Source organism: Salmo salar, chromosome 15 (genome assembly GCF_965601325.2).
Source record: "Salmo salar chromosome 15, fSalSal1, whole genome shotgun sequence".
Classification (NCBI taxonomy): Eukaryota; Metazoa; Chordata; class Actinopteri; order Salmoniformes; family Salmonidae; genus Salmo; species Salmo salar.
The window spans coordinates 25,547,393-25,574,317 of NC_138305.1; the positions used below are offsets into that span (position 1 = coordinate 25,547,393).

Sequence of the window (26,925 nt, forward strand, 5' to 3'; positions counted from 1 at the left end):
ACGGGCTCGCTATTTAGACACCCGGCAAGTTTAGCACTCACCATAATCATATTTACTATTATAAAAGTTTGATTACCTTTTGTTGTCTTCGTCAGAATGCACTCCCAGGACGTCTACTTCAATAACAAATGTTGGTTTGGTCCAAAATAATCCATCGTTATATCCGAATAGCGGCGTTTTGTTCGTGCGTTCCAGACACTATCCGAAATGGTAAAGAAGTGTCGCGCGCATGGCGCAATTCGTGACAATAAAATTCTAAATATTCCATTACCGTACTTCGAAGCATGTCAACCGCTGTTTAAAATCAATTTTTACGCCATTTTTCTCGTAGAAAAGCGATAATATTCCGACAGGGAATCTCCTTTTCGGCAAACAGAGGAAAAAATCACAAAGGCGGGGGCGGTCGGGGTCACGCGCATAAGCCCAGTGTCCCTTGATCGGCCACTTGAGAAAGGCGATAATGTGTTTCAGCCTGGGGCTGGAATGACGACATTCTGTTTTTTCCCGGGCTCTGAGCGCCTATGGACGACGTGGGAAGTGTCACGTTAGAGCAGAGATCCTTAGTAAATGATAGAGATGGAAAAGAAGTTCAAGAAATGGTCAGACAGGCCACTTCCTGTAAAGGAATCTCTCAGGTTTTGACCTGCCATTTGAGTTCTGTTATACTCACAGACACCATTCAAACAGTTTTAGAAAATTTAGGGTGTTTTCTATCCATATGTAATAAGTATATGCATATTCTAGTTACTCGGTAGGAGTGGTAACCAGATTAAATCGGGTATGTTTTTTATCCAGCCGTGTCAATACTGCCCCCTAGCCCAAAACAAGGCACACCTGTTAATTGAAATGTATTCCAGGTGACTACCTCATGAAGCTGGTTGAGGGAATGCCAAGAGTGTGAAAAGCTGTCATCAAGGCAAAGGGGGGCAACGTTGAAGAAACTCAAATATAAATATTTTTTGGTTAGTACATGATTCCAAATGTGAAATTTCATGGTTTTTGATGTCTTCACTATTATTCTACAATGTAGAAAATAGTAAAAATGTCAACAAAAAAATGGAATGTGTAGGTGTGTCCAAACTTTTGACTGGTACTGTATATATGTACAAATGTATTATTTTTCTTTTAGATTTCAGGAAGAATTTCACTGTAAATTTACAGCATTATCCTGTCACCAGAGTTGCTTGCTTCATACTGTAATATTCCTTTACAGCAGAAATGCTGTAATATACTTCACATTACTACTTTCCTTACTGTAAAACATTACAACATCCCTACTACCTGCTTCTCTATTCTACTGCCTAACCTGGTACCTGCTTCTCTGCTCTACTGCCTAACCTGGTACCTGCTTCTCTGCTCTACTGCCTAACCTGGTACCTGCTTCTCTGCTCTACTGCCTAACTTTCTACCTGCTTCTCTGCTCTACTGCCTAACCTGGTACCTGCTTCTTTGCTCTACTGCCTAACCCGGTACCTGCTTCTCTGTTCTACTGCCTAACCTGTTACCTGCTTCTCTGCTCTACTGCCTAACCTGGTACCTGCTTCTCTGTTCTACTGCCTAACCTGGTACCTGCTTCTCTGCTCTACTGCCTAACCTGGTACCTGCTTCACTGCTCTACTGCCTAACTTTCTACCTGCTTCTCTGCTCTACTGCCTAACCTTGTACCTGCTTCTCTGCTCTACTGCCTAACCTGGTAACTGCTTCTCTGCACCACTTCCCAATCCACTACCTTCTTCTCTGGTCTACCCCTCAATCCTAACCAATCCCACTGCTCCCCCAGCCAGCACACACAGGAGCTAGAGAGGATGGAGGCACAGCGGTTTCTACTTTCTACCAAACCACAAATCCCTTATCACACTTCCAGCAATTCCCCAGGTGCATGCTCACGTACCTGCTCATAAATTCTGAATCTACTATGGGAGATACAACCGAGTGTTTCCTCTTCCTTACCTCGTAATCCACATACTCCTCCTCCTCCACCTCGTAGGAGACAGTCTGTATCTTCACATTGTCTCCTTCTTCCAGCAGCTTGGCCTGAGGGTCCTCTGTGCTGCCGGGGGTCTCCACTGCGACAGATGCCTCCCTCTCCTTCTCTTTCTTCTCTGTGAAGGTAGTCTCGCAGCACTCGCTCTTATAATCCTTGGACTTGACGCCACCTCCTCCCCCTTCCTCCTTGTACAGGATAAAGTTAGGCCTGTAGAAGGCCTCGACGGCCAGATGGAGGGATGTGGCGTCCAGGAGTTGTTGGGCTTTCGTCTTGCCGTTGGGGTTGTTGTGTCCCACATGGGCCACCGTACCGTTGTTAGTGTTACCTCCTCCTTCTCCGCTGTTGCCACCGGTTAAGTAGTTGATGATGTTCTCCTGGTACTGGTTGTTAGGGAAGTCGCCGCCGTAACCGTTGACGACGTGCTTGCTGTTCTTGTCCAGGAGCGGGTTCTGGAGCTCACTCATGTTCTCCATGGCAACGAGGGTTCAGGGGTCAGTGGAAGTGGTTTAAGAGGACCTCACTGAAGGTGGCAGCTACTGATGGTGTTCAACAGGATGAGAGCTGCAGAGAGGAAATAAGAGAAGTTAGTAAACTCAGTTTTCCATCTCAGTGAAGCAGTGGTGTAAACACAATACACTGGGCTATTGAGAGACAACACTGCATTTAACACTTCCAGAAGAATGTAATCAAGTTGTTAGTCTACTGGTAGGTGTTAGATAGATGTCTAAGGTTTAGCTAGGGTGTTGTGGACGGTAGACTTGGGTTTAGCTAGGCCATTGTGGACGGTAGGCTAGGGTTTAGACAGGGCATAGTTGACAGTAGTCTAGTGTTTAGCTAGGGCGTTGTGGACGGTAGACTTGGGTTTAGCTAGGCCATTGTGGACGGTAGGCTAGGGTTTAGACAGGGCATAGTTGACAGTAGTCTAGTGTTTAGCTAGGGCGTTGTGGACGGTAGACTTGGGTTTAGCTAGGGAGCTGTGGAAAGTAGGGTTTAGCTAGGGCATTGTGGACATAAGACTTTTGGTTTAGCTAGGGTGTTGTAGATGGTAGCCTTGGGTTTAGCTAAGGTGTTGTGGACAGTAGACTTGGATTTAGCTAAGGGCATTGTGGATAGTAGGCTTGAGTTTAGCTAGGGTGAATGGTAGGCTAGGGTTTAGCTAGGGAGCTGTGGACAGTAGACTAGGGTTTACCTAGACGTTGTGGACGGTAGGCTTGGGTTTAGCTAGGTTGAATGGTAGTTTAGGGTTGAGATAGGGCATTGTGGACGGTAGGCTTGTGTTTAGCAAGGGTGTTGTGGACAGTAGACTTGGGTATAGCTAGGGCTTTGTAGACGTAAGCTAGGGTTTAGCTAGGGAGCTGTGGACATTAAGCTTGGGATTCGCTAGGTCATTGTGGAGGGAGGAAGGGGTGGAGGGGAGAAGGAAGTGGCTGGGATAAGGAGGCAGAAAGTGGCTTAAGAGGACCTCACTGAAGGAGGCAGATACTGATGGTGTTCAACAGGATGAGAGCTGCAGAGAGGAGAGGAAATAAGAGAAGTTAGTAAACTCAGTTTTCCATCTCAGTGAAGCAGTGGTGTAAACACAATACACTGGGTTACTGAGAGACAACACTGCATTTAACACTTCCAGAAGAATGTAATCAAGTTGTTAATCTACTGGTAGCTGTTAGATAGATGTCTAAGGTTTATCTAGGGTAGGGTTGCCAACTGTCCCGCATTAGCCGGGATGTCCCTTATATTTGGCTAAATTGGTTTGTCCCATACGGGACCTCCCTTGTCCCGTATATTCATCCAATCACAGTATAGTGTAAACGCGCCAATTCCTGCAAAGTAATTTCTGTTATTGTTCGGTCGGTTTGGCATATCAAGGAAGTATTGATAAACATGCAAAATAGAAAACACTGTGCAGCTACAACAAACAATGTGAGGCAATAAAGATATGTGTTAAGGCTGTCAGTGGTGACCCGATGAAAGCTTTCTGTACTTTATGCGTCGAGGGAATTCTCAATTGGCCATGGAGGGGAGAATGACCTAACTCAGCATGTATCCACAGAAATGCACAAGACCACGCTAGCTAAAAGTGCTAGCAATATCGGTGCATTCTTCGTGACGTCTACTGCGGAAACTGACACAATTGGAAAACACCACTCCGTTTACCAGTTATTGAGCAGAGCCAACAATCGCATTCTGAAAGCTAATTGCCCAGCTCACATAGCTCATAATGCCTGCAAGCTCAGCTGCGATCAGCGGTCAGTGGATATTGAGACAATTGTTTTACAGATCTAGAGCCACTTATCAGTATCCGCTTCCCGAAGAGAGGAACTGTGTGCATTTTTTTTTGTTGCCTTTGTTGACACTGAGTGGCGTGAAATTCTGCGACATGTTTGCACACGATGGCTCTCTTCATCCAGCTGTTGATCGTCTCCTGCAAAGCTGGCCAGCTCTTACATCATACTTCAGGTCCCTTAGGGAGACCTGTCCTGCGGCACTGAATAGTATTTTTGAGTATGAAGAAAAAACGGAAGCCGCTGAGATTTATCTGTGCTTTTTCCACAAAGTGGGGTGTGTTTATGACCAACTCGTAAAAAAGCTGGAGGAAACAACGCTCTGCATCACAGATGTTTACGAGGAAGTCCAAAAGTTCAAAATGTAAGATGCTTCAGTTGAAACAGGACAGTTTTTTCTGAGTAGACCAAGCAGCTGATGGACAAACAATTGTCGGCACAAAGGTCCAAGCAGCAACAGGACGTTCTATGACACTGTCATTACATACATTGACTAGTGGTTTGATTTCTCAGCAGAACATGTAATGGTGAAACTGATCGGCCTCTATGCGGAGCTCTCCTTCACTGACCTGGAGCAGCTGGTGATTGCCCTCAAAATGACAGAGACAGTCAGTATGGACCAACTCTATGAAGAGTTTTATGCTAGCCGGGAGGAAATACAGAAAGCCGGACAGGATACCACAAAATCCACCAGTGAGAAGTAGGTGGCAGTTTTCCAAAACATAGGGAATGCACATTTGATCAACATTTTCAGGATTGTCTCATTTGTCCGCAGTGTGCCAGGCTCAAATGCCTTTGCGGAGAGGACTTTCTCTCTGATGATCATTAAATGGTCACACTCAAGAAACAGATGCAGCACAGAGCTGATCAAAAATGAACTTCAAACATCTGGGAACGGTGACTTGTCATGTAATGAGTTCTCTCTGGCTATGCAAGAGGAGAAAGGACTGCTTGAATCAGTCAAGAGCAGCAAAAAATATGTAGACTTGGTGAGTGACTCATGCCCCTCTTTTCCTCGTTTGCATTTGAAAAGTTGTTGTTTTTTGCTGTAAAGGTCCAAATTGTGATTTCTTTGATCATTTATTTTGAGGTTTATTCACATAAGTTTACATAATGATACAGTTTTAGTAAAGCTATAGGCTAAATGGAACATAGAAATGTTTTGCCTTTCCAATTGAATAAGAATATGAATATACACTGTATATTAATTCACACAACACCATACCCACACCGCCGTGGCACCGTGCACTGGCATGTGACCTTTTGTCTCTTATTTGGTAGTGAAAAAGTTGGCAACCCTAACCTAGGGTGTTATGGACGGTACACTTGGGTTTAGCTAGGCCATTGTGTACGGTAGGCTAGGGTTTAGCCAAGGCGATGTGGATGGTAATCTTGGGATTAACTAGGGTGGACAGTAGCCTAGGGTTTAGCTAGGGAGCTGTGGACAGTAGACTTGGGTTTAAATAAGGCCGTTGTGGATGTCAGGCTTGAGTTTAGTTAGGGTGGATGGTAGACTAGTGTTTTAGCTAGGGAGCTGTAGAATAGGGTTTAGTTAGGGTACTGTGGACGGTAGTCTAGGGTTTAGCTTGGGAGCTATGGACAGTAGGCTTTGGGTTTAGTTAGGGTGCTGTGGACGGTAGGCTAGGGTTTAGCTTGGGAGCTATGGACAGTAGGCTTTGGGTTTAGCTAGACCATTGTGGACGGTAGGCTAGGGTTTAGCTTGGGAGCTATGGAGAGTAGAATTTGGGTTTAGTTAGGGTGTTGTGGACGGTAGGCTAGGGTTTAGCTAGGGAGCTATGGACAGTAGACTTTGGGTTTAGTTAGGGTGTTGTGGACGGTAGGCTAGGGTTTAGCTTGGGAGCTATGGACAGTAGACTTTGGGTTTAGTTAGGGTGCTGTGGACGGTAGGCTAGGGTTTAGCTAGGGAGCTATGGACAGTAGACTTTGGGTATAGTTAGGGTGCTGTGGACGGTAGGCTAGGGTTTAGCTTGGAAGCTATGGACAGTAGACTTTGGGTTTAGTTAGGGTGCTGTGGACGGTAGGCTGGGGTTTAGCTAGGGAGCTATGGACAGTAGACTTTGGGTTTAGTTAGGGTGCTGTGGACGGTAGGCTAGGGTTTACCTTGGGAGCTATGGACAGTAGGCTTTGGGTTTAGTTAGGGTACTGTGGACGGTAGGCTAGGGTTTAGCTTGGGAGCTATGGACAGTAGGCTTTGGGTTTAGTTAGGGTGTTGTGGACGGTAGGCTAGGGTTTAGCTTGGGAGCTATGGACAGTAGGCTTTGGGTTTAGTTAGGGTGTTGTGGACGGTAGACTAGGGTTTAGCTAGGGAGCTATGGACAGTCGGCTTTGGGTTTAGTTAGGGTGTTGTGGACGGTAGGCTAGGGTTTAGCTTGGGAGCTATGGACAGTAGACTTTGGGTTTAGTTAGGGTGTTGTGGACGGTAGGCTAGGGTTTAGCTTGGGAGCTATGGACAGTAGGCTTTGGGTTTAGTTAGGGTGTTGAGGACGGTTGGCTAGGGTTTAGCTAGGGAGCTATGGACAGTCGGCTTTGGGTTTAGTTAGGGTGTTGTGGACGGTAGACTAGGGTTTAGCTTGGGAGCTATGGACAGTAGACTTTGGGTTTAGTTAGGGTGTTGTGGATGGTAGGCTAGGGTTTAGCTTGGGAGCTATGGACAGTAGGCTTTGGGTTTAGTTAGGGTGTTGAGGACGGTTGGCTAGGGTTTAGCTAGGGAGCTATGGACAGTAGGCTTTGGGTTTAGTTAGGGTGTTGTGGACGGTAGGCTAGGGTTTAGCTTGGGAGCTATGGACAGTAGACTTTGGGTTTACATTTACATTTACATTACATTTAAGTCATTTAGCAGACGCTCTTATCCAGAGCGACTTACAAATTGGTGCATTCACCTTATGATATCCAGTGGAACAACCACTTTACAATAGTGCATCTAAATCTTTTAGGGGGGGGGGGGGGGGGGGTTAGAAGGATTACTTTATCCTATCCTAGGTATTCCTTAAAGAGGTGGGGTTTCAGGTGTCTCCGGAAGGTGGTGATTGACTCCGCTGTCCTGGCGTCGTGAGGGAGCTTGTTCCACCATTGGGGTGCCAGAGCAGAGAACAGTTTTGACTGGGCTGAGCGGGAACTGTGCTTCCTCAGAGGTAGGGGGGCCAGCAGGCCAGAGGTGGATGAACGCAGTGCCCTTGTTTGGGTGTAGGGCCTGATCAGAGCCTGAAGGTATGGAGGTGCCGTTCCCTTCACAGCCCCGTAGGCAATCACCATGGTCTTGTAGCGGACAAACATCTGATTCTGCAGTTAAACTCAACACTCACAGGTACGAATGTGCAGACAGCCACACACACTCACACACACATGCAGACACACACACACACACACACACACACACACACACACACACACACACACACACACACACACCACACACACACACACACACACACACACACACACACATGCAGACACACACGCACACACATGTTATGTTCTTCTGTTCTCTTGGGGAACTAAAATGAATTTCCATTCAAAATCTTATTTTCCCTAACCGTTAATACTAAACCTAACTCTAACCATTACCCTTACTAACCCTAATCTTAACCCATAACCTTAACCCAAACCCTAAACCTAATTCTTAACCCTAACCACTAACCCCTTACCCTAGCCCTAATTCTAACCCTAACTGTAACCCTAACCCTAACCCCTAAACTTAAAATAGCATTTGTCCTCATGGGGATGTGGGAAATGTTCCGACGAGGGATCATTTTCCTTGTTTTACATTCCTTGTGGGGACTTTTGGGTGTTTTAGGTTCCCACAAGGAAAGAATAACCAACACACACACACACACGCACACGCACACGCACACACACACAAAGCCCATCTCCTGGAACCAGCTTAATCTGCATGCTCTGTAGAAAATACAGACATTTTAATTAAACACTAGGGCAAGGTGTGTTTGTGTTCTCTCTTGTGTGTGTGTGTGTGCGTGCGTGTGTGCGTTTGCCTCCCTCCCCACAGATACTGGTGTACTCATTGTTAAGGCTTGTTTAGCCTGCTTACAAAACAGAGAGAACAATGCAACACAACGAAGGAGGAGGAGGATGGATGCTATCACTCACTGAGGCTTTCTGCCTGAAGCCTTCAATAGGATCTGGCAGATACCTTCTGACGCCACAGACACTCTACTAGAGCAAGTGTTGTACTAGTGAAGCAAGTGTTATACTAGCTAGTCTGTAATAGCTAGCTAGTCTGTAATAGCTAGCTAGTCTGTAATAGCTAGCTAGTCTGTAATACCTAGCTAGTCTGTAATAGCTAGCTAGTCTGAACTAGAGCAAGTGTTGTACTAGTGAAGCTAGTGTTGTACTAGTGAAGCTAGTGTTGTACTAGTGAAGCTAGTGTTGTACTAGCTAGTTAGTGTATACTAGCTAGTTAGTACTAGCTAGTGTGTACTAGCTAGCTTGAAGTGTACTAGCTAGGTAGTGTACTAGCTAGTTAGTGTGTACTAGCTAGTGTTGTACTAGAGCTAGTATTGTACTAGCTAGTGTGTACTAGCTAGTGTGTACTAGCTAGGTAGTGTGTACTAGCTAGTGTTGTACTAACTAGTACTAGCTAGATAGTGTGTACTAGCTAGCTAGTGTGTACTAGCTAGCTTGAAGTGTACTAGCTAGGTAGTATACTAGCTAGGTAGTGTACTAGCTAGTTAGTGTGTACTAGCTAGTGTTGTACTAACTAGTACTAGCTAGATAGTGTGTACTAGCTAGCTTGAAGTGTACTAGCTAGGTAGTGTACTAGCTAGTTAGTGTGTACTAGCTAGTGTTGTACTAACTAGTACTAGCTAGATAGTGTGTACTAGCTAGCTAGTGTGTACTAGCTAGCTAGTGTGTACTAGCTAGCTTGAAGTGTACTAGCTAGCTTGAAGTGTACTAGCTAGGTAGTGTACTAGCTAGTTAGTGTGTACTAGCTAGTGTTGTACTAACTAGTACTAGCTAGTTAGTGTGTACTAGCTAGCTTGAAGTGTACTATCTAGGTAGTGTACTAGCTAGTTAGTGTGTGCTAGTTACTGTGTACTAGCTAGTGTTGTACTAACTAGTACTAGCTAGATAGTGTGTACTAGCTAGCTTGAAGTGTACTAGCTAGGTAGTGTACTAGCTAGTTAGTGTGTACTAGCTAGTGTTGTACTAACTAGTACTAGCTAGATAGTGTGTACTAGCTAGCTAGTGTGTACTAGCTAGCTTGAAGTGTACTAGCTAGGTAGTATACTAGCTAGGTAGTGTACTAGCTAGTTAGTGTGTACTAGCTAGTGTTGTACTAACTAGTACTAGCTAGATAGTGTGTACTAGCTAGCTTGAAGTGTACTAGCTAGGTAGTGTACTAGCTAGTTAGTGTGTACTAGCTAGTGTTGTACTAACTAGTACTAGCTAGATAGTGTGTACTAGCTAGCTAGTGTGTACTAGCTAGCTAGTGTGTACTAGCTAGCTTGAAGTGTACTAGCTAGCTTGAAGTGTACTAGCTAGGTAGTGTACTAGCTAGTTAGTGTGTACTAGCTAGTGTTGTACTAACTAGTACTAGCTAGTTAGTGTGTACTAGCTAGCTTGAAGTGTACTATCTAGGTAGTGTACTAGCTAGTTAGTGTGTGCTAGTTACTGTGTACTAGCTAGTGTTGTACTAGCTAGTGTGTACTAGCTAGCTAGTGTGTACTAGCTAGCTAGTGTGTAATAGCTAGGTAGTGTGTACTAGCTAGTGTTGTACTAGCTAGGTAGTGTGTACTAGCTAGTCTTGTACTAACTATTACTAGCTAGTTAGTGTGTACTAGGTAGTGTGTACTAGTTAGCAAGTCTGTAATAGAGTTAGTATGTACTAGAGCTAGTGTAGTAGCTAGCTAGCTGCACAAGCAACAGTGGTTAACATAACGCCCTGGACCAGAGTATGTGCGTAGCACACTGACACCCTAGAACAAAGCTACTGACTCACACGATACAGGAGACCAACTAAAGTCTGCAGGTTGCACGCGCACATCTGAGATGCTAAAATACCATCTGAGACGCTAAAATACCATCTGAGACGCTAAAATACCATCTGAGACGTAAAATATAATCTGAGAAGCAAGTGCATGCTCTTTGAGGTTTGCAGACCACAAACCTCTAGCAACACACACAGACACACACACACACACGCCAAGCTCATTATCAGACTCACCAGCAGATCGGATCATTAGAATTATCGGTAAAGTCTACACCTGTTGCAGACGATTTGATCATTAGGATAACGATGGTTCACCCAGGAACATACATACATTAAAGTTGTCTAAATGTATTCAGTACAGGTAACTGGCAAAATAAAGGAAACACTTGAGTAAATGAGGTTTACAATGTATATCGAAAGCAGGTGCTTCCACATAGGTGTGGTTCCTTAGTGTATTAATTAAGCAATTAACTTTCCATCACGCTTAGGGTCATGTATGCCCAGTTGACCATTATTCTGCCTACCATGGCTAGAAAAAGAGATCTCAGTGACTTGGAAAAGGGTCTCTAAGGAGCATAGGAGGTTTAAAGTGTGTGTGTGTTTGTGTGTGTGTGTGTCTTAGTCATCAGGGGTGTAGTCATTACGCCGATTCTGTTGCAAAACATTTGCCTCAGAAACCATTTACAACAAACGGAAAATGCAAACGAGACTTTCTTTAGGACAAATTCAGGTAGGTCCCTTGCAATTTCGTTCCGTTTGCTTTCGTTCGGTTCTTAAAACAGAAAATGGTTTCAGTAAAAAATTACACCTCAGATCTCAACCCAATTGAACACTCATGGGAGATTCTGGAGCGTTTTCCACCACCACCACCACCGAAACACCAAATTATGGCATTTCCCGTGGAAGAATGGTGTCGCATCCCTCCAATAGAGTTCCAGACACTTGTAGAATCTATGCCAAGGTGTATTGAAGCTGTTCTGTTTAACAATTATGTCTGGGTCTCTGTGTATAGGATTTAATGTGTGTATATTTTCTTTGTATGTGTCTGTAGCTCTAATAACATTTATGAGATTAATTAATTGATTATAATTTAGATCGTCATTATGGTGGGAATTGTTTTTCCAGGCACATACACTGCCGTTCAAAAATGTTGGGGTCACTTAGAAATGCCCTTGTTTTTGAAAGAAAAGCACTTTTTTTTTTGTCCATTAAAATAACATATAATTGATCAGAAATGAGCTTTTCTTTAAAAAAAAGATGATATTCCTAAATGACCCCAAACTTTTGGATGGTGGTGTATATTTCTCCCGGCCAGTCCTTTTCCCACACAACTTCATTTAAGATAGTTGAATGAGTTTCCTGTAAATAATATATATTATATTCCTTCTCAGTCAGGTAAATACAGATCATCTTTTCTTATTATCTACTAAACCGATGCAGTTCTTGACACACTCAAACCGGTGCATCTGGCACCTACAACCATACCCCGTTCAAAGGCACTTAAATATTTTTGTCTTGCCCGTTCACCCTCTGAATGGAAAACCATACACAATCCATGTTTCAATTATCTCAAAGCTTAAAAATCCTTCTTTAACCTGTCTCCTTCCCTTCATCTACACTGATTGAAGTGGATTTAACAAGTGACATCAATAGCGGATCATAGCTTTCACCTGGTCAGTCTATGTCACGGAAAGAGCAGGTGTTCCTAATGGTTTGTCCGCTCTGTGTATGCTCCTGTCTGGGCCTTTTTATTCTTAGAATAATGTTGTTGTCATCAATGGGCTTCGATATCCATACTATGCACAGGTAACCTAGGAGATGGCACCACCTGTACTGGAGCTATCCAGGGAGATGGTGTGTTTTGTGTGTGTGTGTGTGTGTGTGTGTGTGTGTGTGTGTGTGTGTGTGTGTGTGTGTGTGTGTGTGTGTGTGTGTGTGTGTGTGTGTGTGTGTGTGTGTGTGTGTGTGTGTGTGTGTGTGTGTGTGGTGGCAAATGTGATTTGATTTGTGTATGCACTATGAGTGTTGCAGTGGGCCTTGCACCTCCTAACCTTGATTTGATTAATCTGATTACATGTAATCTGATAAAGTGCAGATTATTTCCAGTGGTGTTGACCCATTGGCCTTCCTGTCTGGCTGGATCACTAAAATAAAAGTGCTTTGCAAATCACAAAAATCAAGCAACTGGCCAATGAGAAGTAACACGATCATTAATACTGAGAATGAGGTCTAATGCTGAGAATACTGTGGTTCAAAAACCAATACCGAGGTGCTGTGGCACAAAAACATGTTCTTCCACAACTTAGCATTTATGTATTGATTTGTGTCAAAGGACACTTATCGTTTCACTTTCTGTGATGCTAAAAAAGAAAAAGAAAAAAAAAAGTTTTAAATGATACCATGTTGGCAATGCATACTGTGGTATACATGTAGCTGCCATAGACAGACAGGAGATGGTGAAGTAAGGGAATGTGGGGCAGGTCAAGCCTGGCCTGCTTGGCTGGCTGGCTGGCTGGCTGGCTGGCTGCAAGAAACTGGAGCAGCCAGTCACTGTAGAATGATCAACTAAGGAGAAGATGGATTATGTTTCCAGTGACCTTCTAAACCCAGGGTTTCATCCATGTCTCATTCACTACAGCCTTGGAACACTACCAGCTCACTATCCCTCCTTTTCTTGCTCTATTGGTTTTCAGTCCCAAGTGGCTCTCCTATTGTCCCTGCCCCCATCTTTCTGTCTGTATGTCTGTCTGTCTGTCTGTCTCTCTCTCTGTCTGTCTCTCTCTCTCTCTGTCTTTCCCCCTCCCCTCTCTCTCTCTGTCTGTCTCTCTCTGTCTCTCCCCCATCTCTCTCTCTCTCTCTCTCTCTCTCTCTCTCTCTCTCTCTCTCTCTCACACACACTTTGTCTCTCTCGGCTTAGAGACCTAAGTGGATCCTCTCTCCTGGATGGCTGCTGTCTTCAGTAACCTCTAAACCCCAGGCGATACATCATTCTGTGCCATTGGTTTTCTAAGCCAGTGGCTTGCAACTTCCCGCTCCTGCTTCGCTCCCCACTCCCCGTCTCCCCCTCTCTCCCTCTCCTTTCCTCGTCTCCTCACCTCCTCCTCTCCCCCTCTCCCCTCGCTCCTTTCACCCTCCTTCCCTCTCTCCCTCGCACCTCCCTCCTCACCCCTCACTGGGTTCGACATAGTTCACCCCCCATGAATAAACCAGCAGGTCCATGCTCCCAGGATGCACTGGGGCATGCCTGAACACAACACGCTCCTCAGGGGTCCCTCCTGGATTAGCTTTGTCTCGCCTTGCTGGTGTTGTTATGCCTCATTCCTTCCTTTCTGAAGCTACCTTTATACCAGTCTCTAGACACACACATTGTCCCATCCCATTCTTTCTTCGGTCTACTGTCCCACTCTTTCCTCAGTCTACTGTCCCAATCTTTCATTGTTCTACTGTCCCATTCTTTCTTCGGTCTACTGTCCGATTCTTTCTTCGGTCTACTGTCCAATTCTTTCTTCGGTCTACTGTCCAATTCTTTCCCCAGTCTACTGTCCCATTCTTTCTTCGGTCTACTGTCCCATTCTTTCTTCGGTCAACTGTCCCAATCTTTCTTCGGTCTACTGTCCCATTCTTTCTTCAGACTACTGTCCTATTCTTTCTTCGGCTACTGTCCCATTCTTTCTTCGGTATACTGTCCCATTCTTTCTTCGGTATACTGTCCCATTCTTTCTTCGGGATACTGTCCCAATCTTTCTTCGGTCTATTGTCCCATTCTTTCTTCGGTATACTGTCCCATTCTTTCTTCGGTATACTGTCCCATTCTTTCCTCAGTCTACTGTCCCATTCTTTCTTCGTTCTACTGTCCCATTCTTTCTTCGATCTACTGTCCCATTCTTTCTTCGGCCTACTGTCCCATCCTTTCTTCGGTCTACTGTTCCATTCTTTCTTCGGTCTACTGTCCCATTCTTTCTTCGGTCTACTATCCAATTCTTTCCTCAGTCTACTGACCCATTCTTTCCTCAGTCTACTGTCCCATTCTTTCCTCAGTCTACTGTCCCATTCTTTCCTCAGTCTACTGTCCCATTCTTTCTTCGTTCTACTGTCCCATTCTCTTCCTCCTCATTATGGTTCCCCTTCCTCCTCATCATGGTTTCCCCTTCCTCATCATCGTCATGAATCCCTCTTCCTCCTCATCATGGTTCCCCTTCCTCCTCATCATCTTGGTTCCCTCTTCCTCCTCATCGTCATGGATACCTCGTCCTCCTCATCATCTTGGTTCCCTCTTCCTCATAATCTTGGTTCCCTCTTCCTCCTCCTCATCATGTTTCCCTCTTCCTCCTCATCGTCATGTCTCCCTCTCCTCCTCATCGTCATGTCTCCCTCTTCCTCCTCATCATCTTGGTTCCCTCTTCCTCATCATGGTTCCCTCTTCCTCCTCATCATCATGGTTCCCTCTTCCTCCTCATCATCATGTCTCCCTCATCCTCCTCATCATCTTGGTTCCCTCTTCCTCCTCATCATCACGTCTCCCTCTTCCTCCTCATCATCACGTCTCCCTCTTCCTCCTCATCATCATGGTTCCCTCTTCCTCCTCCTCATCATGTCTCCCTCTTCCTCCTCCTCATCATGTCTCCCTCTTCCTCCTCATCATCATGTCTCCCTCTGCCTCCTCATCATCATGGTTCCCTCTTCCTCATAATGGTTCCCTCTTCCTCCTCATCATCATGGTTCCCTCTTCCTCCTCCTCATCATGTCTCCCTCTTCCTCCCCATCATCTTGGTTCCTCTTCTTCCTCATCATCATGTCTCCCTCTTCCTCATCATCATGGTTCCCTCTTCCTCCTCATCATCTTGGTTCCTCTTCTTCCTCATCATCATGTCTCCCTCTTCCTCCTCATCATGGTTTCCTCTTCACCTTCATCATCATGGCTCCTCTTCTTCCTCTTCATCATGGTTCCCTCTTCCTCCTCATCATGTCTCCCTCTTCCTCCTCATCATCTTGGTTCCCTCTTCCTCCTCATCATCATGGTTCCCTCTTCCTCCTCCTCATCATGTCTCCCTCTTCCTCCCCATCATCTTGGTTCCTCTTCTTCCTCATCATCATGTCTCCCTCTTCCTCATCATCATGGTTCCCTCTTCCTCCTCATCATCTTGGTTCCTCTTCTTCCTCATCATCATGTCTCCCTCTTCCTCCTCATCATGGTTTCCTCTTCCCCTTCATCATCATGGCTCCTCTTCTTCCTCATCATCATGGTTCCCTCTTCCTCCTCATCATGTCTCCCTCTTCCTCCTCATCATCTTGGTTCCCTCTTCCTCCTCATCATGGTTCCACTTCCTCCTCATCATCATGTCTCCCTCTTCCTCCTCATCATCATGGTTCCCTCTTCCTCATCATCATGGTTCACTCTTCCTCATCATCTTGGTTCCCTCTTCCTCCTCCTCATCATGTCTCCCTCTTCCTCCTCCTTATCATGTCTCCCTTTTCCTCCTCATCATCATGTCTCCCTCTTCCTCCTCATCATCATGTCTCCCTCTTCCTCCTCATCATCATGTCTCCCTCTTCCTCCTCATCATGGATCCAGCAGGAATAGGGCTCTGGTCTAAAGCATTGCACTCTGTATGGAATAGGGCTCTGGTCTAAAGCATTGCACTCTGTATGGAATAGGGCTCTGGTCTAAAGCATTGCACTCTGTATGGAATAGGGCTCTGGTCTAAAGCATTGCACTCTGTATGGAATAGGCCTCTGGTCTAAAGCATTGCACTCTGTATGGAATAGGGCTCTGGTCTAAAGCATTGCACTCTGTATGGAATAGGCCTCTGGTCTAAAGCATTGCACTCTGTATGGAATAGGGCTCTGGTCTAAAGCATTGCACTCTGTATGGAATAGGGCTCTGGTCTAAAGCATTGCACCCTGTATGGAATAGGGCTCTGGTCTAAAGCTGTGCACTCTGTATGGAATAGGGCTCTGGTCTAAAGCATTGCACTCTGTATGGAATAGGGCTCTGGTCTAAAGCATTGCACTCTGTATGGAATAGGGCTCTGGTCTAAAGCTGTGCACTCTGTATGGAATAGGCCTCTGGTCTAAAGCATTGCACTCTGTATGGAATAGGGCTCTGGTCTAAAGCATTGCACTCTGTATGGAATAGGCCTCTGGTCTAAAGCATTGCACCCTGTATGGAATAGGGCTCTGGTCTAAAGCTGTGCACTCTGTATGGAATAGGGCTCTGGTCTAAAGCTGTGCACTCTGTATGGAATAGGGCTCTGGTCTAAAGCTGTGCACTCTGTATGGAATAGGGAGTCATTTTGGAGACGGATTAGTCTACTGGCAGGATCCAGGCAGCCCAAACCTCCCTTTTCACACATCTGAAAAAACCATTCATACTCAGTGTTAGATATATTTCTGTCACTGTAACTCGAATCAACTGTTACAGAAGTGTTACAGAGCTAGCCATCGACATCAGCTTTGTTTGTGTGTGTGTGTGTGTGTGTGTGTGTGTGGTGTGTGTGTGTGTGTGTGTGTGTGTGTGTGTGTGTGTGTGTGTGTGTGTGTGTGTGTGTGTGTGTGTGTGTGTGTGTGTGTGTGTGTGTCTTACAGAACTATCCATTGACATCAACTTTATCTCTATTCTATTACCTCCCAGTGATGTGTGAAATCAGTTTGGGATAGCACAGAAGCCTAAACGTCAGTGGAAGAAATGAAGGTTTATGGTTTAGGCATGAATGGATGGAACTGAGTTGTATGAAGGGAGGATGGCTGATGGTTGGAGCTGAGATGTGTGAAGGGAGGCTGGCTGATGGTTGGAGCTGAGATGTGTGAAGGGAGGCTGGCCGATGGATGGAGCTGAGTTGTATGAAGGGAGGATGGCTGATGGTTGGAGCTGAGTTGTATGAAGGGAGGCTGGCTGATGGATGGAGCTGAGTTGTATGAAGGGAGGATGGCTGATGGATGGAGCTGAGTTGTGTGAAAGGAGGCTGGCTGATGGATGGAGCTGAGTTGTGTGAAGGGAGGCTGGCTGATGGATGGAGCTGTGCTGTGCTCTGTGAAGGGAGGCTGGCTGATGGGTGAAACTGAGTTGTGTGAAGGGAGGCTGGCTGATGGATGGAGCTGTGCTGTGCTCTGTGAAGGGAGGCTGGCTGATGGGTGGAACTGAGTTGTGTGAAGGGAGGCTGGCTGATGGATGGAGCTGTGCTGTGCTCTGTGAAGGGAGGCTGGCTGATGGGTGGAACTGAGTTGTGTGAAGGGAGGCTGGCTGATATAGGACACAATTGTGTGTTGGGGGCAGAGAGAATGATAGATGAAGAGAGACAGAGTGGGAGACAGAGCAGGAGACAGAGACAGTGCCTTTGGAAATTATTCAGACCCCATGATTTTTTCCACATTTTGTTACGTTACAGCCTTATTCTAAAATCGATTAAAACAACAACAAAAATCTCAGCAATCTACACACAATACCCCATAATGACAAAGCCCAGAAATACCTTATTTGCATAAGTATTCAGACCCTTTGCTATGAGGCATGAAATTGAGCTCAGGTGCATCCTTTTTTCATTGATCATCCTTGAGATGTTTCTACAACTTGATTGCAGTCCACCTGTGGTAAATTAAATTGATTGAACATGATTTGGAAAGGCACACACCTATCTATATAAGGTCCCACAGATGTCAGTGCATGTGAGAGCAAAAACCAAGTCATGAGGTCGAAGAAATTGTCCGTAGAGCTCCGAGATAGGTTTGTGTCTAGGCACAGATCTGGGAAAGGGTACCAAAACATTTCAGCATCATTGAAGGTCCCCGAGAACACAGTGGCCTCTATCATTCTTAAATGGAATACGTTTTGAACCACCAAGACTCTTCCTACAGCTGGCCGCCCAGCCAAACTGAGCAATCTGGGGAGAAGGGCCTTGGTCAGGGAGGTAACCGAAAACCCGATGGTCACTCTGACAGAGCTCTAGAGTTCCTCTCTGGAGATGGGAGAACCTTCCAGAAAGACAACCATCTCTGCAGCACTCCACCAATCAGGCCTTTATTACAGAGTGGCCAGACAGAAACCACTCCTCAGTAAAAAGCACATGACAACCCGCTTGGAGTTTGCCAAAGGGCACCGAAAGACTCTCAGACCAAGAGAAACAAGATTCTCTGATCTGAGGAAACCAAGATTGAACTTTTTGGCCTGAATGCCAAGCATCACATCTGGAGGAAACCTGGCACCATCCCTACGGTGAAGCATGGTGGTGACAGCATTATGCTGTGGGGATCTTTTTATCTACTAATTTGCTGGATGCAGAGTTCAACAGAGTTCAAGTGAAGGTCAAGCAAATCATAGAAAAAGCAGACTGTATTGCGATCATCTCTGATGGGTGGTCGAATGTTTGTGGGCAAGGAATAATGAACTACATCATCTCCACCCCTCAACCAGTATTCTACAAGAGCACAGACACAAGGGACAACAGACACACCGGTCTCTACATTGCAGATGAGCTGAAGGCAGCCTTCCCTGTAGCTCAGTTGGTAGAGCATGGTGTTTGCAACGCCAGGGTTGTGGGTTCGATTCCCACGGGGGGCCAGCACAGAAAAAAAAACAATGTATGAAATTGTATGAAATGTATGCATTCACTACTGTAAGTTGCTCTGGATAAGAGCGTCTGCTAAATGACTAAAATGTAAAATGTAAATGTAAATCTTTTATAAATACATTATATTGTGTAGATTACATTTTTTTGAATAAGGCTGTAACACAACAAAATGTGGAAAAAGTCAAGGGGTTTAAAAACTTTCCGAATGCACTGTTTGTGTAGCCTGGGTGCTGTTGTGTTTTCTGACATGGCCCTGGGGGTAAATGGTGGCTGATGAGAACACAACAGCTTCCACCTCCACCTGTAAGCAGCATGTCGTCTGTACAAGTGGGGCTATGGCCACTCACCCTGTACACTCCACTAGCAGGGCTGATACATATTGATACAGGGCTGCCGTGTGCTACGGGCTACAACCCTATTAGACAGCAGGCAGCAGCCAGCCAGGAAACATTTCCTTGTGTCAGCCTGCTGCCAATCAAGAAACTGACCTCAGCAAGCGAGGGCAGGCATTATCAGCCCAGCCCCAAGGCCAGCCGTTGAAGATGCATTAGAATACCGATGTGTCTTATCGGTCAGGGCTGTTTTTCCAGGCCTGCTTTATCCTGCTGCCACGACGATGAAGACAGACAGCTAAATTCTTTCTCTCTCTAGCTATGACTGAGCAATCAGTATTCTACCGTGAAGCTGTGACGCAATGGTAAGATATAATACATGTGCAACAAACAGAGGAGGAAGAAGAAGAAGAAGAAGAGCTAGACTAGTGAAGAAGAAGAAGAGCTAGACTAGTGAAGAAGAAGAAGAGCTAGACTAGTGAAGAAGAAGAGCTAGACTAGAGAAGAAGAAGAGCTAGACTAGAGAAGAAGAAGAGCTAGACTAGAGAAGAAGAAGAGCTAGACTAGAGAAGAAGAAGAAGCAGAGCTAGACTAGAGAAGAAGAAGAGCTAGACTAGAGAGAAGAATAAGAGATAGACTAGAGAAGAAGAAGAAGAGCTAGAGTAGAGAAGAAGAAGAAGAAGAAGAAGAGCTAGACTAGAGAAGAAGAAGAAGAAGAGCTAGACTAGAGAAGAAGAAGAAGAAGAGCTAGACTAGAGAGAAGAAGAAGAAGAGCTAGACTAGAGAAGAAGAGCTAGACTAGAGAGAAGAAGAAGAAGAGCTAGACTAGAGAAGAAGAAGAAGAAGAAGAAGAGCTAGACTAGAGAAGAAGAAGAAGAAGAGCTAGACTAGAGAAGAAGAAGAAGAGCTAGACTAGAGAGAAGAAGAAGAAGAGCTAGACTAGAGAAGAAGAGCTAGACTAGAGATAAGAAGAAGAAGAAGAGCTAGACTAGAGAAGAAGAAGAAGAAGAGCTAGACTAGAGAGAAGAAGAAGAAGAGCTAGACTAGAGAAGAAGAAGAAGAAGAAGAGAAGAGCTAGACTAGAGAAGAAGAAGAAGAGCTAGACTAGAGAAGAAGAAGAAGAGCTAGACTAGAGAGAAGAAGAAGAAGAGCTAGACTAGAGAAGAAGAAGAGCTAGACTAGAGAAGAAGAAGAAGAAGAGCTAGACTAGAGAAGAAGAAGAAGAGCTAGACTAGAGAGAAGAAGAAGAGCTAGACTAGAGAAGAAGAAGAAGAAGAGCTAGACTAGAGAAGAAGAAGAAGAAGAAGAAGAAGAGCTAGACTAGAGAAGAAGAAGAAAATGAAGAAGAGCTTGACTAGTCTCATGTGGCAGGTGTTATTCTAAACCCAATTCTTCATGAATCATCTTCATCCTAAACGGTTCTCTGTACTGCTCCTATGCCAATGGTAAAGAACCTGAATCAAGCACATGAATCGTCTTCCTAAATGGTTCTCTTACTGCTCTCCTATCCCCTTATTAAAATACCACTGTAGTCATACAGTATGATCTTACCTGTTAACAAACACAGATGTGTGTAATGGAATGGGGACTGTACTGTAGATTGATCGTATTAATAACTACCACCACCATCAAAGGAAACTGCCAACACAAAGTAATCAACACAAAGTAATCAACACAATGTCATCAACACTATGTCATCAACACTATGTCATCAACACAATGTCATCAACACTATGTCATCAACACTATGTCATCAACACAATGTCATCAACACAAAGTCATCAACACTATGTCATCAACACAATGTCATCAACACTATGTCATCAACACAATGTCATCAACACAATGCCATCAACACTATGTCATCAACACAATGTCATCAACACAATGTCATCAACACAATGTCATCAACACAAAGTCATCAACACTATGTCATCAACACTATGTCATCAACACAATGTCATCAACACAATGTCATCAACACAATGTCATCAATACTATGTCATCAACACTATGTCATCAACACAATGTCATCAACACAATGTCATCAACACTATGTCATCAACACAATGTCATCAACACAATGTCATCAACACTATGTCATCAACACAATGTCATCAACACAATGTCATCAACACTATGTCATCAATACTATGTCATCACAACACTATGCTATCAACACTATGTCATCAACACAATGTCATCAACACTATGTCATCAACACTATGTTATCAACACAATGTCATCAACACTATGTCATCAACACTATGTCATCAACACTATGTCCACTAGGCCCTAATCCTTTCTAACTGTGTTATCAGGAGCGATCATCACTGTCTCAGATTCCTGTACAATGCAGACTAGCATATTAAACACACACACGACACAGAGAGACATAGAGAGACATATAGAGACACAGAGAGACACAGAGAGACACAGAGAGAGACAGAGAGGCAGAGAGAGGCAGAGAGATGCAGATAGAGACACAGACAGACAGACAGACAGACAGACAGACAGACAGACAGACAGACAGACAGACAGACAGACAGACAGACAGACAGACAGACAGACAGACAGACAGACAGACAGACAGACAGACAGACAGACAGAGCGAGATAGACCGAGACAGAGACACAGAGAGATCTGAGAGAAGACGGTTATTTCTGTATAGTGCTGCTTTTCATTTTGAGTGAGAAGCATCCTTCCATTCACTGGAAGTATATCGGAGGTGTGTGTGTGTGTGTGTGTGTGTGTGTGTGTGTGTGTGTGTGTGTGTGTGTGTGTGTGTGTGTGTGTGTGTGTGTGTGTGTGTGTGTGTGTGTGTTGCTGCAGCAGCTGTCCACTGTAGTCCCAGCCATTAACACGCCTGACTCCTGCTGATACAACCTGACTATAGCTCTCCTCTGATTTCCTCTTGGCGACACACACGAGAGAGAGAGATACGGAACTGAACAGTGCTCCAACAAAACTGTACTCTTTTGATTCTGTCTCCGCCACTTCTCTGATAAGAATTAATTAATCATCTTGTGAGTAGTTCACTTAAGAGAGAAAAGGGAGTTGACAAAAAAAAATACTTTCTGTTTCATCTTCCTCACACAGAGAATTTAAGATCCACGGAACACCATTGCAAAGATGTTTGAATATTCAGATGTGGCACTGTCTCCCTCTATTTTTTGGGGGCAGTTTACAATAGTCCATACTTTTCTATTTGGAATCAGTATCCTCTTGTCATTAAAAATTCTGTGCAATTATTGTCAGGATGTACAGTATACACAGTATGTTGAAAGCTACAGGGATAATGGATCTAGTATTTACAACAAAGGTGTCATATGTGTAGATATGTACACTTCAGGTATTTGAGGCTGTATGCTCATGCCTCAAAACCCACTGCAAAGAAAAAAAAACAATAAAAAAAAAGTAACTCTCAGTGTTTCACACGGCTATAAACTAAGTCCTTATCTAATCTAGTAACAAAAATACACTGACTTTAACGACCAGTGATGGGGTAGACCAATTGCACAACACGTAGCATCCAATGTGCCAATATCCGCACCGTTCCAACACACAGGCACAACACAGCCTATGCGCAAAGTGCGCGCTTCCAATTTGGTTACCCTAAAAGCCACAGTCCAACACTATATTATTGACCGTTTTAACATACAAGTCAATTTGCGTTAACAATGTGCATTTAGGCAGTTGATACATTTTCTCATAAATCAACAAGCACTCCTTTCACTCCGCGCTGAGATATGATCGTATGGGAAGAACACGACATACCACAGCTATATGGTTGGATGCGTAAAGAAAAGGACAGTTGGTTACTTTTGTAAAATAATATCTAAAATACATTACATGTCTTACCTGCGAATTCCTGACAATCCAAACGTTGTTTGACATGTACAGCCACTTGCTTGTATTTCTGTTGGCATTATTGTCGGTTGGTGTGAGACCAATGATAGTCCTTGTCTTTGAAAATTATTCACCTGATCTGACCGAGTCCGTTAGAGTCGTTATGTCACTGCGTTCACTTCAATGAGGGAATAGGTCTCGGCGTGGCAGTTGATATGTCGCCTATTGATTTCTCTCAACTCTCAACAAAAAAATTGATCTTGTTTATCGATCCTCTGGCTTCGAAATTAATGAGACGAAATAATACGATACAGGAGTAAGCTGCTGTCGCTGCTTTCTTATGTTCAGGAATGACATTTATGACGGATCAATTAGAAAACGGTGTAGCTCGCAGACTGATAGCCCCGGAGGAAAAGAGAAGAAACGTCACTCAAAACCAACTCGGTGTTCTCAGAGCGAAATGGCAATGCGTCTCCAAGTCCGCTTTCCTTGTGCAGATCAACATTTAATAGGGTTCGTGACAATACACGTCAACGTGCCCTTGGCATGTATCTAGAGAGACTTGTAGCCTATAATTCGTTTTGTATGTGTTTATAAAGACATGCTTTGAAGATGCTCTATTTTTTTTAACAAATTCTCACAGCCAAGTAGTATCGTCTTCCTTCCTTTTACAATTTGTCTTTATTTATTTTTGTGTACAGTTTGCGAGCTCCGTACAGTATCCCACCAGACTTGTATCTGTCCTCATCCGAGATAATTGTGTAATTTTATCGTGAAGTGTGCTGCAAGTTCATCCAACTCTCATGCCTAATGTTAACAGCATCCTGACACTGTTTGTATAATATGTTTATGTTCGCGAGTCTGGCAGTGGAAAGCCTATTGGTTATAATCACTGGCGTATTGGACACCCTTGCTGCCTCCGCAAGGGAGAACTGTATAGGAAGCTCTGGGACAGGTCGTCGGGATACTGGGATAGACAATACATTGGCAGATGCAAACAGATCAATAGTTCTTGAGGGCTCAAAAAAATGATTTATAAAAAGGCTGTTTTCTTCATACTGGTGAACTGGTGTTTGAGTTGTGTGGCTGCAATATCAACAACAGTCCCTTATATCTGGTATGTCTTGGTTTAAATTGACTGCGTTTAAATTGTGTTCAGCGAAATGGACATCTAATGTACAGTGTGTCAGGAGATCTTCAGAAGACCAGGGGAGTCTCTCAAGTGTTTTCAGGGTGGACTGACTGCATTATTTGGTATTAACATTTACATTTACATTTTTACATGTAAGTCATTTAGCAGACGCTCTTATCCAGAGCGACTTACAAATTGGTGCATTCACCTTATGATGTCCAGTGGAACAACCACTTTACAATAGTGCATCTAAATCTTTTAGGGGGGGTTAGAAGAATTACTTTATCCTATCCTAGGTATTCCTTAAAGAGGTGGGGTTTCAGGTGTCTCCGGAAGGTGGTGATTGACTCCGCTGTCCTGGCGTCGTGAGGGAGCTTGTTCCACCATTGGGGTGCCAGAGCAGCGAACAGTTTTGACTGGGCTGAGCGGGAACTGTGCTTCCGCAGAGGTAGGGGGGCCAGCAGGCCAGAGGTGGATGAACTGGTTTTACACACAACAACTTTGGATCCAAGCTGGGAGAGAGCGAGAATGGTTCATGTCATGCAGGTTCAGGTAGGCTATAAAGGACAGTTGTATTTTATTTTTTTTTATCTATTGGTTGCTGATTAGTATGATGTTGTATCAAAAATGTATTTTACAATCTGCAATGTTTAAATTTCCAACTTTAATTACTGAACAAATAATGACATTATAGCTACCAGCCAGCAGTCTTAATCATGGCAGTCTTGATTAGCGTTGTGAAATGTTGGGCTTTGAGGAAACGATGACCAAATTGGCCTGCCGAAAAACATTTATGCATTAGCAAAGCTACAGGCTACATTGTCTGGCACCACAGAAAACCTATAAACGATTTGATAAGCAGCCGCATAGACATGTCTCAATTCCATGGACATTGATCGGTAGGCTATAGGCCTAGTTTGTAAGTGGCTGTCTTGCGATCAATTCGATTTTATTTTATTTTAGGAGGGCGAACTCCGAATTTGCGGTTGTCCAGAGAAACTGCATTATGCCAGTGGATATAATTACAAACTGAGAACACCTAGGCTAAATTCAGAAGTTTCTTCTCAAACAGTGGACATTATTAGGAGGGAAGGTAAGGAATGCCAATGTGCAGAGCATGGGTATGTTGTTGAAGTCAAGCGATGTGACTCGAGCTGCTGCTGGAATTTAAACTGCAGCATGAGAAAAAAATAGAACAATGGAAGGCAGTTGGAAACGCCCTGCTGCTGAGGTAGAGGTACCCTGCTGCTGAGGTAGAGGTACCCTGCTGCTGAAATAGAGGTACCCTGCAGCTGAGGTAGAGGTACCCTGCTGCTGAGGTAGAGGTACCCTGCTGCTGAGGTAGAGGTACCCTGCTGCTGAGGTAGAGACACCCTGCTGCTGAGGTAGAGGTACCCTGCTGCTGAGGTAGAGGTACCCTGCTGCTGAGGTAGAGGTACCCTGCTGCTGAGGTAGAGGTACCCTGCCTCTGAGGTAGAGGTACCCTGCCTCTGAGGTAGAGGTACCCTGCTGCTGAGGTAGACGTACCCTGCTGCTGAGGTAGAGGTACCCTGCCTCTGAGGTAGAGGTACCCTGCCGCTGAGGTAGAGGTACCCTGCCGCTGAGGTAGAGGTACCCTGCCGCTGAGGTAGAGGTACCCTGCCGCTGAAATAGAGGTACCCTGCCGCTGAGGTAGAGACACCCTGCCGCTGAAATAGAGGTACCCTGCTGCTGAGGTAGAGGTACCCTGCTGCTGAGGTAGAGACACCCTGCTGCTGAGGTAGAGACACCCTGCTGCTGAGGTAGAGATACCCTGCTGCTGAGGTAGAGACACCCTGCTGCTGAGGTAGAGACACCCTGCTGCTGAGGGAAGAGACACACTGCTGCTGAGGTAGAGGTACCCTGCTGCTGAGGTAGAGGTACCCTGCTGCTGAGGTAGAGGTACCCTGCTGCTGAGGTAGAGGTACCCTGCTGCTGAGGTAGAGGTACCCTGCTGCTGAGGTAGAGGTACCCTGCTGCTGAGGTAGAGACACCCTGCTGCTGAGGTAGAGGTACCCTGCTGCTGAGGTAGAGGTACCCTGCTGCTGAGGTAGAGGTACCCTGCTGCTGAGGTAGAGGTACCCTGCTGCTGAGGTAGAGGTACCCTGCTGCTGAGGTAGAGGTACCCTGCTGCTGAGGTAGAGGTACCCTGCTGCTGAAATAGAGGTACCCTGCTGCTGAGGTAGAGATACCCTGCTTCTGAGGTAGAGATACCCTGCTGCTGAGCAGGGTAACTCTGTTTCAGCAGCAGGGTACCTCTACCTCAGCAGCAGGGTACCTCTACCTCAGCAGCAGGGTGTCTCTACCTCAGCAGCAGGGTGCCTCTACCTCAGCAGCAGGGTACCTCTTCCTCAGCAGCAGGGTACCTCTTCCTCAGCAGCAGGGTACCTCTACCTCAGCAGCAGCATACCTCTACCTCAGCAGCAGCATACCTCTACCTCAGCAGCAGGGTACCTCTGTTTCAGCAGCAGGGTACCTCTGTTTCAGCAGCAGGGTACCTCTACCTCAGCAGCAGGGTACCTCTGCCTCAGCAGCAGGGTACCTCTACCTCAGCAGCAGGGTGTCTCTACCTCAGCAGCAGGGTGCCTCTACCTCAGCAGCAGGGTGACTCTACCTCAGCAGCAGGGTACCTCTACCTCAGCAGCAGGGTACCTCTACCTCAGCAGCAGGGTACCTCTACCTCAGCAGCAGGGTACCTCTACTGCAGCAGCAGGTGAATTGTACATTGTTGTTCAAATTGTCAATGGCAACACAACACATTTTAGATGACTAAACAATGATTAGCCTGCCCCC

General features: G+C 45.1%; 1 protein-coding gene across 1 annotated transcript in view; it reads right to left on the bottom strand.

Annotated features, from left to right (window-relative positions):
* Positions 1 to 23,728, bottom strand: part of LOC106571079 (synapse differentiation-inducing gene protein 1-like) — a 101,989-nt gene extending 78,261 nt beyond the window's left edge. The window contains exons 1-2 of the mRNA XM_014143746.3: positions 22,995 to 23,728; positions 1,951 to 2,548 (exon numbers count right to left, since the gene is read on the bottom strand). Of these exons, the coding sequence (XP_013999221.1) occupies positions 1,951 to 2,460 (510 nt within the window). The 5' untranslated portion in view covers positions 2,461 to 2,548; positions 22,995 to 23,728. The remainder of the gene's footprint in view (positions 1 to 1,950; positions 2,549 to 22,994) is intronic.
* Between the last annotated feature and the right edge of the window lie 3,197 nt (positions 23,729 to 26,925).